This window comes from Podarcis gaigeae (genome assembly GCF_964106915.1).
Source record: "Podarcis gaigeae genome assembly, chromosome: 15".
Taxonomy (NCBI): Eukaryota; Metazoa; Chordata; class Lepidosauria; order Squamata; family Lacertidae; genus Podarcis; species Podarcis gaigeae.
Genome location: NC_139692.1, coordinates 39823019 through 39839469, shown reverse-complemented (window position 1 = coordinate 39839469; position 16451 = coordinate 39823019). Strand labels below are relative to the sequence as shown.

Genomic DNA, 16451 nt, shown 5'->3' with positions numbered 1-16451 from the left:
ATAATTATTTTCCCAGCAAAGCTAGCTGGGCATGTTTCTTAAAAAATGCAGCAAGCAGCAGTGAAAATGGCAAAAAGATTTCCCCTGTTTATAAAACATTCATTCTTAAATGTTTAAACTTAAAATAACAATAACAACTCCCTTTCATTCCCAACTGTCCCTAGTCTGTAATGTGTCCTGGTGAAATCACCATAAGGTAGAAGGAGGTGGTGCGTTTTCAGGGCTGTGTGTACTGTACCACAAGAGCACAACAACTTCAGTGTTGTGTGTGCACTGTTCAGCTTCTAGAAAAAATCAGCCTTGAAAAAATCAGCTGTGCATTAAGCCGTCCTGTATTTTCCAAGCCCGCATGACTGAGAAGATATGCACGAAAGCATAATGACCGATATCTCAATCTGGAGAGGTGTTGGAATAAAATTTCCAGGTTTGGGGCATGGGCCCTTTCTCTCTCTCTCTCAAATTATATTTAGGAGAGACCTTAGATAACAATCCAGTGCTTATGTACCTGGTGGTGTCAGTGCTTACATATTCTGCATTTTGCAAAGTGGTCAGTAATCTGGAGGTTTTCCCCACATCCCTTCTGACCTTGGAGGCCAAAGGGGCATGGATGACCCATCTCCATAGCATCGCATGCTGCTACCTTCATTCTGCTTGATAAAGTGGTTCTCTGGTATAACCAGCTGTTAACCAGGACCTTCACCAGAACCACATGATGCAGTCCATGCAACATGAAACAATTTCCCAAATAAAAACACTGGAAGTTCCTTTTTTCAACTGTGGAAATTTTCTGGGGGCTCCAACCACAATATTTGGGTAACTTTCAGAAATTATTCATCGCAAGAAGAGAACTTGAAATTTATACAAATTTTTTTTTCTTCCAGTAGCACCTTAAAGACCAACTAAGTTAGTTCTTGGTATGAGCTTTCGTGTGCATGCACACTTCTTCAGATACATGCACACAAAAGCTCATACCAAGAACTAACTTAGTTGGTCTTTAAGGTGCTACTGGAAGAAAATTTTTTTTGTTTTGACTATGGCAGACCAACATGGCTACCTATCTGTAATTGAAATTTATAGAATCTCTGCAACTAGGTTTGAATGGTAAGCAAGTTACTGGGACTCGTGGCTATTGTAGAAAAACCTGAAGGGGCAGGCAGCATCTAGTAAGGGCTCAGAAAATGTCAGAAGCTTGTTCTATATAATTTTAAAACCCATTTCAACCTGGAGGCCATCTGTGATATATACAGCTATTGATTTTTCTGGTATGAATGATTAGGTATCTAGGCATCTCCCATTAAGTGAAGTCAGAACTAGGCGCAACCTATTTCTATCAGGTGAAATGGGCTAATGATTTTTTTTTGTCGCTTGAGAAGCAATTATTGATAAGACTGCATCTTTTGCAGATGCTGTTGTACATGTGCACAAGAATAAGGATTTGAGAATAAATACTGAGTGTCCACAGAGGGATACAGAGCTCTAACACAGGACACGACTCTAAGTAACCTTCAATTCTACGTTGAGTCTGGTAGTTGGCACAGACTTTGGACTCGTGAAAGGCAAATCAAGTTTCTAGGCCTCATTATTTGGAGGAGAGGTTTGGAAATGTACACATGGTTATGGCAGAATAGGATTAGGTTCATTGTAGTGGAGAGGAAGTGTAGCATTTACTGTTTCTCACTTAACTATGCCTTTCCTTCTGCCAAATGCGCACACACAAAAGGCAATATTCTCCAAACTCTGTATGTTGCCATATTCTTGCTTGGAAAGCTAACAGATAAATATTTTTACATACTAGGGGGAAAAATTGCTGGATTATTAGATTGTTGATGCAGAATATTACCTGATTTGAGTCCAGTGTATGGAAGCATGCTTCATCCCAGAATGGAATAACTTTTCGAGCTCCCAGGTTGTTGATATAAATATTACTAAATAGCACAATAGGTGTACATACATGGCTCTACATAGAGTAACGCAAGCAAAAAATGGGTCCCTCTCTCATAGACTTAACCTAGTGAAGGAAGAGGCAAGAGCAGTGGGTCTGAGTAATATGCCATTGCATATACTTGGCCTCATTTTGGATTTGGGATGGAGGCCAGGAGTGTTCAGTCAGGGGCTTTCTAGGAAAGGTGGGTTTTTTACATGAGGGAATTTAACAGAAGAGGGAGCAGGAGTGCTGGGCACAAAGGACTACAAGGTGACTGTTTTTAGTTCCTTTTGGGAGCCAATTTCAGAGTTTTTCCAATGCCGGTGTTTCCCAAGACTAGCCACATTTCCCCATAACTTGCCACTGCCTTGCCTCAGCTTGAGATGAATGAGGCAGGTGGACATGGGGGCTGCTGAAATGAAAGCTGGCAGTCAGGGGATTGTGGGTGTTTGAATAGAGCTCATGCCAGTTGTTTGGGCTGTTGCACTAAGGCAGGTGAAACCACAACTCGCACCAGCCATCATGTCTAGTGATTGGGGATTATGGGAGGTTCAGTCCAGCAACACCTGTAGGGCCACAGGTTCTCCAGCCCTTCCATTCCTCCGAGGACAGAGACACCAAAGCGGGGCCTTTAGTCCTCTAAATTAGGGAGCATTGTGTTCAGTGTTTACCTGTGGATCTCATCAGATGTGGCATGTTTATATGTACAAGCCTCATCTGAGCCTTAGTCAAGCTTGGCTGCAGTTTGTCCCACTGGTGTGGTGGTAAACTTTGAAATGTAGGTGTGCTTTGTGACAGCGCTCATAGCCACACCTATTCTTAACACTATACAAGAGGAGTGTGGAACCTGTGACCTTTAAATGTTGTTGGATTTCAACTCCCCTCACCACTGGCCAGACTGGCCAGGGCTAATAGGAGTTTGGAATTCAACATCTGGAGGGCCACAGGTTCCCCATCCTTGTTATATAATGCAGATTAATTTTTGACCAATGCCAACTTTTTTCACCCCACCCTTTTTATTTTTTGCTTAACATCCAGCCTGATGAAGAGTTTTGGTGGACTCAATTGTTTGATTGCTATTTTGTTCTGCTTTGGTTGGTTGGTTATAATGAAGGGATTTTCTTTCCAGTTGGCAGTTTAACTCTTGGCTAATATAGCCCACCTCTTTCTTGGGAGTTTATCTCCCAAGAAACTTATTTATTTGGGATGCAGAAAATTGTCAGATAGCTCTTTGGGAGATGTTGATGTCATCCCTGCTATGAAATAAGAAGCTCCTCTTCATCCCTGTTCCACTGCACCACTGGTTTACCCCATCCTTTTAAAGGCATCATTTCCCCAAATATCTGTTGATAGGAATACATTTATTTATTTCTGAGTTCAGCTAGAAGGTATACTTCACTTCTGCACCAAAATATGCTTTTATTTTTATAGGTGAATACCTGCCCTACCTGCCCTCAGATGAGCACCTTGCTTATTCATTTATAAGCAGCCCTTCATTTAAGGATCACAGCGGTTTTGAGTATAAAAACAGAGAAATGCACAATGTGATAGCAAAGAATGACAATACCCCCTGTTTAAAAGGCCATAGATTATTTAAGCAGTGAAAGGCCTGGCTATAGAGGAATGTTTTCACCTGGTGTCTAAAGGTATTTACTAAGACTCCAGATGAGCCTCCCTGAGGAGAGCATTCCACAGATAGGGTTTGGTTGGCATCTATCTTGGGAGACAATGGAACAGTGTCCCTTCAGGAGCCACCACAGAAAAGGCCTATTCTCATATTGCCCCTCTCTGGAGCTCTCATACTGGGGGCACACGAAGAAGGGCCTCAAATGAAGATCGCAGGTTCCTGGTTAATTCATATTGGGAGAGGTGGTCCTTGAGGTATTTCAGTCTTGAGTTGTTTAAGGCTTTATAGGTCAAAACCAGGTTATATGCTCAAACCGTCTTGCCCTGGTGAGCAACTTTGCTGCCATATTATGCACCAGCTGAATTTTCTAAATCTGCTTTAGAGGCAGCCCCCTGCATAGTGCATTGCAGTAATCAAGCCTAGTAGTTACCGAACATAGACAACAGAAATTAGACTATCCCTGTCCAGATAGGAGCACAGCTGTTTGCCCAACAGAAGCTGATGGAAGGCACTCTGTGCCACCGAGGCCACCTGAGCCTCAAGAAACAGCAGTGAATTTGGAAGTATGCCCAAGCTATGTACCTGTTCCTTCAGAGGGATTGTAACCTCATCAAGAGCAGGCATCCATCCTTTCTAGGGAACCCACCCACTAACAGTGCCTCTGTCTTACCTGGATTGTGCTTCAGTTTGTCACCTTGCGTGAGTCACTGTCTTAGGGATGCTGCCTCACCAGGAGTGACTGAATGATTTTCCTGCACCTGAGAGGGTTAACGCATAGGATTTTTTCCAACCTTGCAGGAGGTTGTTGGACAGAGGCCAAGCCAGAACAGCAGCTCACAAAGAGATTCAATGGGCAGCCTCCTTTTCAGGGCAGGGCATTCTGCCTGGCCAGTACCTTGACAGTGATTGAATGATCCACTCACGATTGATGTAGAAACATGTCAGAATAGCTGATCGGAAGGATGGAAGATGAGCAGGGCGTTGGGTGGAGATGTAGCGGACAGCCTCCTGTGCGGCTAGGAACTTAGGGCTGCCAGAAGCTGTCAGTAATTTAACTCCTCGCAGCACACAGGGGTGTCCTGGCACACAGCTGGGTAATTACCGCTCGAGGAGGTGCTTCGGCTCCACAGTCAGTTGCTTCTTTTCCTTCTTTCCCGTAAATATGGCAACCACTTTTAATTGCAGCGCAAGCAGATTTGTTTAGAAGGAGTCAGCCTTTTCCCTCCTTCTCTGGCACAGATAAATCTTAATAGATATCATGGAGGGAGCTGGGCATTCTGAAGAGTAATCTGCTCTATCAGTTTTAGAAGTGTAACACCCACACTCTTCATCTTGAAAGCAGGCTGCTCTCCACACCTCACACAGCAAGTGTATTTTCAGTGTATTGTCAACAGAAAGGGCTGTGAGGTAAATATCGTTGCATCCAAAGGTGAGATTTGTGCCTGCAGCTTTGAGAGCAGAATTTGGACTGTGGGTCCGGAGAATTTAATGTTTTATGTAAATCACGTGTAACTTGGTTTTAATCTTAACATTGGCAATTACTTAGGGCAGGCAGGGCAGTCTTGTAGTCTTACCTGAAGGATGGTTTGGTGATTTTAAGAGAGTTGCACACCTGGTCACTTATAGCAGCTGTGTGGAATTGGAGATTCTGTGTCTTGTGATTCCCAGGACCTGAAGCGTTCTGGGTTGTCCTGCTAGTGTCCCTGCTTGAACTGTCCACTTCTTCTGATCATGAGGTCTGTGTTCATCCATCTGGCTACACTAAGGTGGCTTACAAGATAGAGCTACAAATGTAAGCACCAACAATAGAACAGTTAAAGAACAGTGAATAAAAGCAACTGTGTTTGTTGACATCAAAATAAGAGAAAACTGAAAAATAAACACAACCTATTTACCACAACAGACCAATAGTACTGTGCCACACGAGTCACTGCTGGTATTCAGGCTTTTGTGAAACAAGAAATAGGGAGCTAGCGCACAAAAGGGTCACTAGTCTGCAGAATTTTATTAGACCACTGTGGACTGGCAGAAATGCTGGTGTAGAGGTGGGAAGCTTCCATCCACTTGCAGACTACTTGGTTTCTGTTTTGGGACTAAAGCAGCAGTTCTCAACCTGTGGGTCCCCAGATGATGTTGGACTACAACTCCCATCATGCCTGAGCTCTGGCCTTGCTAGCTAGGGGTGATGGGAGTTGTAGTTCAACAACATCTGGGGACCCACAGGTTGAGAAAGGCTGGACTAAAGAAAGGACAAAGCACTCCATTCCTCCTCCACCAGCTCACTTTGAGCACTTGCACACAATCCCTGCTTCATGTGCCAGCCAAATGGTTAATACAAAGCTGGATCAGTGCCTCCTGATGTGTCAGGGTTCTGGTTGAAACTGACAGCATGTCAACAACTGACAGCTCATGCTTTACATTCTGTGTTTTGAGCAGTGGGAGGGAGGAGAACTCTACTGTTCTGCTTAGCTTGCAGGGAAAGTGGAAGAACCACAAAGTCCCTTCCAGACAGGCAAATTTAAAGCAAAGCAGGCCTCTCTGAGCAATTCAGGACCCTGGACAGCTCCCACTTGGCTGAGCTATAAAAGATGTTGTCTCAGTAGAGAGCTGGTATCACATGAGCGCTTATATATGCTGAGCAAGGGAGTTGGCTTTACCTCCTTGACAGTGTTAAAAACTAAAATATGAAAGCTAGTAGCTAAATGGCACCTAAAACCTAGGTTATGGGTCAACAATGGAATGTCTAGGCACACTTTTTTATAACAGCAATACAAAGCTGAAAATGAATGAACTGCAGTTAAAATACTCATTTTTCACGTTCCCTAGTTCTTCTCCTGCCCCCACCCCTCTGATATCCTTAAGAGGATCTGGGTCTCTTCTCTAGTCTTCAGAGAGTAGCTGGAAGTGGGGAGGCAGAAAAAGGTCCTTTTCTTCCATTCTGCAGTTTTAATCTGAAATCTTTGGCACAGTACTTCGCCCAGAGCTCAGAAACTGCTCACACTGATGAAATTCCCTGTCACAAAATGCGCCTAGAACAATGGGAGTTTCAAAGACTGCTCCTTGAGAAGATGGCTGTGTTGACTCTGGGTTCCCTTTTGTGATTCTGTAGGCACTGACTTCTGTGCTCTGTAGTGGAGGGGGTGTTAACAGGGGCTTGTGCTCTGAGGAAGATGGTAAAGCTACATCCTCAAGTCAGGAGGGTCCATGGGGAAGTGGGCAGTCTGTATTTCTCCCTCATCAGGGATCATGACAAGACATGGGGAGAATGCTGCAAGCCTGGGGCTTGCTCCCCGCTTTGCACCCATGCAGAGGTTTTGGGAAGAGGGACATGTCTTGAAATGTGTAAAGTGCATTAGGTTGCTGTTGTGTGGAAATACTTTCTGGAGACTCTCTGGTGCCCCTGAGAACCTACACAGTGGAGAGGTAAGGAGGCCATTTGACAACTGTTGAATGGTCTTGTTTTTGAAAAAGTGGGACTGGCCTATGGCAAGCACTGGAGAGGGCAATCAAAGCTGAAGCTCTATGCTGCCTGGTTACTGAATCAAAGCATCTGTCGCTGCTGGTGTTTTGTTGGAAATCTCTTGCATCTCAGTCCTTGTAGAGCAGCAGGGAGTGAGGGTATCTCATCACAACTGGCACTAAGGAGAATTACATTTCTAGCACCTGATCATCCCTTGAATGTTTGTGTGGTCATTGTGAGTCAATGTGGTAGCCTGGAATGTCCCATACATTTTATGTTGCTGTCCTATTCCTATGTCCGCTGTGTTGTTGCCACTCTTCAGGTAAGTTTGCCCTCAAGTTAACTTTTGCTTTGTCGCTGTTGCCAAAGCTGCTTGTTCATCGTCATTCCTGTGTTCCAGGTTTGCCTCATGGGGCGTGTGCAGTTGCTTTGCTTATGAGGAATGATCTCCCAAGTTTTGTTTTGTTTTTACATGGGCAAGATTCCTAGAAAATCCTTGAATTAGCATTGTTGGAGGGATAACTTGGATAGACTTTTGGAGTTGGAAGCAGACTGTCTTGAGTTAGATAACCTGTCTCTGCACAAAGCAGTTTAATACTATTACATGTATATTAATTTCTCTGAGAAGCGCATCAGTGGCTCCTTCCTACCCCAAATCTAGTTTTATCTTCACAACAGCTCTGTGAGGTAGGTTAGATTAAGGATGGCATAAGGCCACTCTGTGTGCTTTGCAGCTGAGTGGGGATTTCAACCTGAGTTTCCCTCAAACACTGTCCAGCAGTCTAACCACTGCACTAGAACTTGGAGATATCTGTCTGCTAGAGCTGTGTAGTGTGTTAGTGGGTTTAAACAACTTTAGCATATTTGAAGCATGCAAAAATGTGATTTTTAACAGAACTGGAATCTAAGGAGCTGGCACATGAAGCCATTAATGCACTTGAATCATATCTGCTTAAAGCTATGCAGTGGGCCTCTCTCTGAAGGTGGCAGAAGCTGTTTTGAAGCTGAGCATTTACCAAGCCCAGGAAAATAGTCCCTTGGCTCCTTTCAGTGTTTTCTGAGAACCAGGTGCTGCTTTACAATAAAAGGACCTGAAAAATACACTCTCAGGGCTGAGCTTCCTTGCTCAAAACAGACCCTTTCTTCCATTTGAGGCCCTGCTGTGTTTTCAGAAAGTCAACCTTGTTTAATAGCCAGGTAATGTGAGTGGATAAAATGGCCGCAACCTGCTGTGTTTTTGTTTCTTATCTTCCACGGATGAAATTTCCAGCATACTCGGGGGCTGAACATTTTTTAAGACTTTCAGCCTTCTCGGAAAGGAAGCTTCAGAAAAGAAACACCAGCGATGAGAATCTGGATGGCAACAAACTTGGCTCATTTATTCACTCTCATTTATTCATTCCCAATTTTGTAGAGTTACCTGCCTTCAGAAGAGACATGCCCAGAATGGTAATCGCTTTGATCCAATGTCTCTTAAGAAGTAAGGTTCTGGTTTAAACATGGTCCCTGTTTATTGGCCATGCTGGCTGGGGTAAAGGAGGTTCGAGGCCCAGCAAGATCTGGAGGGTCTCCAGCCCCAATTTACACCAAACCTGAGCAATCCAGAGACCTCATAATGCCTGCCACTAGCTGGGGCTTGCAAGCTGGAGGGCACAGAGCATGGGAATTCAGTTTTGTCAACAGGAACAAGATAGGGAACTAATAGGAACAGCAATTATGGCCTTTGTCTCTGGCATTAAAAAAAGACCCTGCTTGGAAGGGTGTGTGCATGCCAGTTTCCATGGAACTCTCCTTGCTTGGGCGCCTAGAGCAGGACAGAAACTAAAAGGTCACTCTCTGCCTCCAAGTTCCTGTAGTGCTTGTTTGGAACCAGTAGCCACTACAGGTATGGGGAGGCATCTGTACATGTGACTCCTTTGGAATGGTATTGAAGTCTTTAAGTTGGCCTTGCAAATAAAGTCAGTGAACATTATTAGCCTGTTAATAGCGCACATGCCTAAACATGCCAGCGTTGATGATTAGTGACAGACAGACAACCTGACAGGAGGAGGAGAGCCCCACTCCCTTTCAGTTTATTAAACCTGCTCTGCCTAATCACCTCCAGTTTATCTCTAGAAAACTGGAGGAGACTGCTTGTGATATGACTGCCTGGGCTAGAATGAGAGGTTGTGGCTTTCTATGTGCCAGTGTCCAAACTTTAGGAGAGCTGGCATCAATTGTTTAGGGAGAAGCCTTTTTAAATCAGTTGTAAATAAAACCCCAGGCACTAGGAGTGCCTGATATTTATGCACCTTGAAAATGCTCCACCTCTGGTTCTTGGAGAAGCAAGACAGGCTGAGTTATTTTAGAAGCAGGGGGAGATTTGTCCTATGATGACTTCTCGCATGACTATCGGACCTATAAATAATCACCTAGTGCTGCAACCTGAAGGGTAGCTAATAAGTAATATGATATACTGTGCGTGTCTGAGGACAAATGTGTTGGAACAGGTTTGTAGGCCCGTGAGGCTTGAGAGGGAGGTGACAGAATGGCCATGCCACTGGTGACTTAAGTATGAATGTTCATTCCCTCCCAGAGTAGCTGACGCAGTGACAGGCTTGGTGTAGGTCAGCTGTGGTCCTCCTGATGTCGTTGAACTCAAAACTCACATCAGCCTTAGCCAGCATAGCCAATGATCAGGGATGATGGGAGTTGTAGTCCAACAACATCTGGAGGACCACAGGGTTCCCTACCCCAGAAAATAGAAACTAGCCAGCTTCCTTGTGTTTCCTATCAATTAATGGTGGGGAACCTTTGGCCCTCTCTTTTGAGGGACACATTGTGCTCCTTCTGGGGTAGTTTGTTCCCCATCCTGCACTTAGCTCTCACTCATGGCTCCTAGAAGCTGTCAGCATGTGACAACAGCCACATCCTGGGAACAGCTTTCGTTGGCCGACTAAACTAGGTGAGGGTAGCCAATAAGTCTCAAACCCTCATTGAGTTAGGGACTTCCCCTGTATGTGAAGACAGGCTCTAGCGGATTGAGTGGATGAGAGCAATACTGGGTCTAACAGTTAAGAAGGCGGTTTCTGCACATGGTACCTCGGGTTAAGAACTTAATTCGTTCTGGAGGTCCACTCTTAACCTGAAATTGTTCTTAACCTGAGGTACCACTTTAGCTAATGGGGCCTTCTGCTGCTGCCAGGTGATTTCTGTTCTCATCCTGAAGCAAAGTTCTTAACCCAAGGTACTATTTCTGGGTTAGCAGAGTCTGTAACCTGAAGTGTCTGTAACCTGAAGCGTCTGTAACCCGAGGTACCACTGTATAGGGAAGTGAGGGGCAGATGGGGCTCGTCAGCCTGGGAAGGTAGCCCATCTAGGAAATGGAAAACACATCCTAAACCTCCACTGCTTGCAAGACATCTTTGGGAGAAGAAAAGTCTAAGGAGCAAGCTTTACACAAATTTGGAGTGGAGTCCCTAAGATAGCTGGATGGTGCCTTGAACACCTCCTTCCAGCAACTCCTGCAACTAAGCAGGTGCCCAATGTATGGCTCTGCTGTCCTTTGGAACACATCAGCGAGGCCGAGAGCGGGGACATTGTCTGGGCAGCCCAGGACCTCCATACACGCTGCCTGGGCTTGTGCCCTGGGGAGGTCACTTCAGTGCTGATAATTCAGCCATGTTTGCTGGAGCTGAAGGGAATTGTAGCTCAGCAACATCTGGAGGGGCAAAGGTTCCCTGCACTGGCTATAAATAGATACGCAAGGCTTTAACACTTGTTTTTAGAGTGGATGGGAAGTTTTCACTCGTAATAATAGTGCTTAACATTGCTTTAAAGTACTCAGAACCACTTTACCTGCCTTGGCAGTCAGTAGCTTTGCCACCCACATTACAGATGAGGGGAGGGAGGGAAGGAGGCTTAGGAGGCAGCCAAAGGCTGATAAGTGAGTTCATATCAGATGCAATATTCATACCAGGAACTTAAATCACTTGCAATCCAGTTACTTACAGTGGGAAATGTTAACTAGCAGCCACTGGAGAGTTCTTCCTGTGTCATAGTGCTGCCAGCCGCCTGCATATTAAAGTCCTGTTCCTACTCAACCTAAGATGCACAGTTGGGAGAATAATATATGTGTGGCACTAAACCACCTATTGAAACCATGTGTTGTTTGGCTTTGGGCTAGGGGCTGATGGTTGTGCCGGTCAGCTCTGTTGATGGGGCTTGGCGTAAATGTTGACTTCTGGCAGTGGCTAGAAGCCCAGGATAATGTATGGGGTGTGGGTGACTTGGAGATTCCCTTCTTGCAAAGGCTTTTGATTTTTGTTAGTTGGGTTTAGTCGTGCATGTTTGTCTGTGGGACCACTTTGTACAGAGGCAGGTTTGAGTTTCACACTGCAGTCTTCGTCTACTTTTACGCCCAGGTAAGTGTTATTAGGATTAAAGCCTGCGATGCCAGGTTGAGATAGAATCATCGCCTTACATGTCCAGGCTTTTAATGCACCTATTACCTTTTTGCAGGTGTTCATTACTTTTCAGTTCCAATGTTTGCACTGCTGCTGTTTTTATGAAAGACTGTTGTTACCAGTTGAATTACTTTTTATTGTTTTGTTTTTAGTTTTATTGTCTGAAGACTTTAGATGGGGGTGGCATGGTATAACATATTCTAAATGAATAAATATTCCTTCATTCCAGACTCTGGGTTGAAATGGAGAGGCAATTGCTTCCAGGTCCTGCTTGTGAGAAACTAAGAACTTCTGGCTGACTACAGCTGGAAACAAGATTCCAGTCTAGATAGACAGATTCGGGAAAGCATTTAATTTGGGAGTTTTGTGCTATGGTGGCCAAGCGAAAGGATTAAAATCTTGTCTGCATGCAAGCATAAAGTGTAAAGTTTTCTCACTTTCTTTTTGTAACTTTCAGGTCATATATTGCTCTTTCGGTGGCACGTCCAAAGGACTACATTTCAACAATCTGATAGTAGGCTTAGTCCTGCTAACGAGGGGCAGAGATGAAGAGAAAGCAAAATGTAAGTAGTGGCAGCATCTGATTTTTTTTTGGGGGGGGGGTTCACTGTGCACTTGAGCTCTTTGCAAGAAAGGCAGGATATAAACCTAATATTTGGGCTGGGGATGTGAATCAGACACCTTTCCCCACAATCCATAACCTTGGACATACAGTAGAACCTCGACTTACACCCGCCCTTTCTCGCGGACATTCCAAGTTGCGACCGTGGCAAACCCGGAAGTAAACACCAGGTTTGCTGCAATTCGTGCATGCGCGGAAGCGGCTTCTGCCATCTGTTCATGCGCACAAGTGGCTGCTGCCGTCTGTGCATGCGCAGAAGTGCTCTGCCGCCGAATGCACGCGCACACAACGGCGCCTCTACCAGCGTCCAGTTTCGCCCAGCGGATGGGCCTCCGGAATGGATTATGATTGTAAGAAAAGGTTCCACTGTATCAGGTTGCATTTCCCTCCATTCACTTTAAATGGGAATCTAATGTTCAGTCAGGATGGTTAGACCATTAGAGTGAGGCGGAAGCATTGTATGAAAGAAACTTGAGACTTTCCACTTAGCATCTCCCACCCTCTGCAGAAGAATCAAAATATTTCAGTTGGAATATTATATTTGCATTCAGCTGTAAATGGTGTGTGTGTGTAGAGGTATAAAACCTTCAGTATAAAAAATACAAAGGTAAGTAACAGTAACAAATTAAAATATTAGAATCATTATAGGCTCCAGGTACTGTTCCTGTAGATGTAATTTCATGTTTTGTATATAAATATTATCAGCTCCAATTTAAACTGGCATCCTTGTTGATCCCAATAACATAACTGATTAGCAAAGCCCTTTTTATGAGTGCAGAAAAGTAAAAAATCAGCCCTGTTCAGAAAGCTGTGCAAGTTAATTGGTATTGCCAGCTCTGTTGCACTGGTGTGACTTGAATGTTTAATTATTCTGTTGTTGGTTTTTTGCTTAGACATTTTCAGCCTGTTTTCAAATGAATCCGGGAGCTATGTCGTCCGTGAAGAGATGGAAAGGATGCTTCAGGTGGTCGATGGGAAAGTCCCGGAAAGCCTCAAGAAATGCTTCTCGGAGGTATTTCCTGCAGTTCCTTATCTCCTTTTACCGGATAACCTGAGGATGAGGGTGAAAGTGTGGAGCCCTGACCTCCTGTCGGAAGTAGTCTGCAGTGATTTGCAGAATCAGGATCAGATCTACTGACCAGATCCAGTTCCACACCCTTGTAGTAGGAGATTGCAGACTTGATAGGATTAGTCTCTGCAAGGTGCTATGCAGGTGTCAGGTTGCACCTGAGGTTGCTGAAATGAATAAGCTAGCCCTGGCTATTGCAGGGAGGCAGTCATGCGTCTGGTTCTTCAAGCCAGCCATCTCTTTGCTGGCTGGAGGGGTTCTGGGAGTTGTAGCCCAAACCATCTGCAGGGCACCAGGTTGCTGCTTTAAACCCAGGGGTGGGAAACTTGTGGCCTTCAAGGTGTCGCTGGACAGCAGCCCCCATCACCCCGGATCACTGACCATGCTAGCTGGGGCTGATGGGAGTTGGAGTCCAACATCATTCAGAGTGTCAACAGTTCCCTATTCCTGCTTTCAAACATTGCCTTTTCTCCTGCTTCAGTGACCTCATCAACTATGTCATTCCATATCAAGTGATCCAACTTTTTTATCTCACATCATCCAATTTTCTTAATATTTTGTACGCTTGTTGAATGATCAAAACTAAGTTTAAATCTAAAATAATCTCATCCTGTTTGTGAGTTATGAGGGTTTGAAATTTACAATTTTGGCCTTGCTAGACTACACAAAAACCTTAATAGCTCAGCCCAGAAGTTAGATACTTCAAAACTAACAACAACACCAATCTCTTCAGAACTTCACTGGCTTTAATATGACACATCACATGATGTTGTTGTTGTTGTTTAGTCGTTTAGTCGTGTCCGACTCTTCGTGACCCCATGGACCAGAGAACGCCAGGCACCTCTGTCCTCCACTGCCTTCCGCAGTTTGGTCAAACTCATGCTGGTAACCTCGAAAACACTATCCAACCATCTCGTCCTCTGCCATCCCCTTCTCCTTGTGCCCTCCATCTTTCCCAACATCAGGGTCTTCTCCAGGGAGTCTTCTCTTCTCATGAGGTGGCCAAAGTATTGGAGCCTCAGCTTCACGATCTGTCCTTCCAGTGAGCACTCAGGGTTGATTTCCTTCAGTATGGAGAGGTTTGATCTTCTTGCAGTCCATGGGACTCTCAAGAGTCTCCTCCAGCACCATAATTCAAAAGCATCAATTCTTCGGTGATCAGCCTTCTTTATGGTCCAGCTCTCACTTCCATACATCACTACTGGGAAAACCATAGCTTTAACTATATGAACCTTTGTTGGCAAGGTGATGTCTCTACTTCTCAAGATGCTGTCTAGGCCTGTCATTGCCCTTCTCCCAAGAAGCAGGCGTCTTTTAATTTCGTGGCTGCTGTCACCATCTGCAGTGATCATTGAGCCCAAGAAAGTAAAATCTCTCACTACCTCCATTTCTACCCCTTCTATTTGCCAGGAGGTGATGGGACCAGTGGCCATGATCTTCGTTTTTTTGATGTTGAGCTTCAGACCATATTTTGCGCTCTCCTCTTTCACCCTCATTAAAAGGTTCTTTAATTCCTCCTCACTTTCTGCCATCAAGGTTGTGTCATCTGCATATCTGAGGTTGTTGATATTTCTTCTGGCAATCTTAATTCCGGCTAGGGATTCATCCAGCCCAGCCTTTCGCATGATGAATTCTGCATATAAGTTAAATAAGCAGGGAGACAAAATACAGCCTTGTCGTACTCCTTTCCCAATTTTGAACCAATCAGTTGTTCCATATCCAGTTCTAACTGTAGCTTCTTGTCCCACATAGAGATTTCTCAGGAGACAGATGAGGTGATCTGGCACTCCCATTTCTTTAAGAACTTGCCATAGTTTGCCGTGGTCGACACAGTCAAAGGCTTTTGCATAGTCAATGAAGCAGAAGTAGATGTCTTTCTGGAACTCTCTAGCTTTCTCCATAATCCAGCGCATGTTTGCAATTTGGTCTCTGGTTCCTCTGCCTCTTCTAAATCCAGCTTGCACTTCTGGGAGTTCTCGGTCCACATACTGCTTGAGCCTTCCTTGTAGAATTTTAAGCATAACCTTGCTGGCATGTGAAATGAGTGCAATTGTGCGGTAGTTGGAGCATTCTTTGGCACTGCCCTTCTTTGGGATTGGGATGTAGACTGATCTTCTCCAATCTACTGGCCACTGCTGAGTTTTCCAAACATCACATGATAGACTTACTTTAAATTTTAAATTTAAATTCCAAAAAATTTAAAAGTGATTAAAAATAATAATCTGATTTTAAAATTCCAAAAAATGTATTGATTATTAAACATTTCTAGGTGCTACCTGCAAAATTTCATCTTGGGATCTCAGTGGGATCTTTTTTTTTTTACGTACATGTCTGCCTTATTGGGTTCTATTTAGGATAAATGAGGGGGATTGGGGACTTCTCACAACTCTCAGGAGCCTTAAGAAATGCAGGGTGTGAATGTGGCCAAGGCTGGGTCTTCTGCACTGTATCATTTGTATCCCACCTCCCAAAGTCCCATCTCTTGTTCTCTTTCTCTCAAAATGTGGAAAGCGCCCATAATCCTTCGAGGGGGAGAGATCCACCCCTCCCCAGACTCCTAGTCTTCCTTGATGGGAGCACGAAGGACTCAGAAGCACCTTTCCAAAACAGCATTAAAAACCCCCAGCTCCTTTCTAGTGTTGTCTTTCACACTTCTGATGCCTGTCCTCAGGCATACGGGCTACAGCTCATTAAAATTCTTTCCACTAGAAGCAGTAGGAGAGAGTCTGCTGCAAGCGTTTGTGTAAATGAGAATGAGAATGTCATATACCTGCCCGTTGTGTCCTGGGTAGCATAAATCTAATCAGATGCCTCGTTTCAAAGTTGATCAGCGGTGCTTTCCCTTGGAAAGCAAAACAACAGACTGATAAGCTGTTGGGAGATGCTTTTTGAGGAGCATTTAATGCCACCCTGCTGGCTGGGTAGGGTTGGATTTATTTATTTTTGTATCCTTGTTTGCCTTAGCCACTGAAATGAGCAGGCATTTGGAGAGGAACGCTTACACTTACAGCTCAACGTATTGCAGATGGCAGACTAACACAACTGCTCCATTCAAGCTGTGATTGTCATTTGTGCATTGATTCCCCTGGACGCCAAGGGGCAGCATGAAAAGACCGATTCCCACTCCATCCAATGGAAATCTTATACAGTTGTACCTTAGTTTTTGAACAGCTTAGTTCTCAAATGTTTTGGCTCCCGAATGCCACAAACCTGGAAGTGACTGTTTCAGTTTGCGAACTATTTTTGGAAGCCGAACGTCTGACAGGGCTTCTGATTGGAAGCTCCTGCAGCCAATCAGAAGCCG

At 44.6% G+C, this 16451-nt stretch overlaps 2 protein-coding genes across 7 annotated transcripts in view; one reads left to right on the top strand and one right to left on the bottom strand.

The window, feature by feature from the left end:
* CA4 (carbonic anhydrase 4) overlaps positions 1-16451 on the bottom strand; it is a 255167-nt gene that overhangs the window by 133176 nt on the left and 105540 nt on the right. The window lies entirely within an intron of this gene.
* Positions 1-16451, top strand: part of USP32 (ubiquitin specific peptidase 32) — a 123559-nt gene that overhangs the window by 42044 nt on the left and 65064 nt on the right. For all 6 annotated transcript variants that reach the window (XM_083714285.1, XM_083714282.1, XM_083714284.1 and 3 more), the window contains exons 3-4: positions 11914-12019; positions 12972-13090. In XM_083714285.1, the coding sequence (XP_083570411.1) occupies positions 11914-12019; positions 12972-13090 (225 nt within the window). The remainder of the gene's footprint in view (positions 1-11913; positions 12020-12971; positions 13091-16451) is intronic.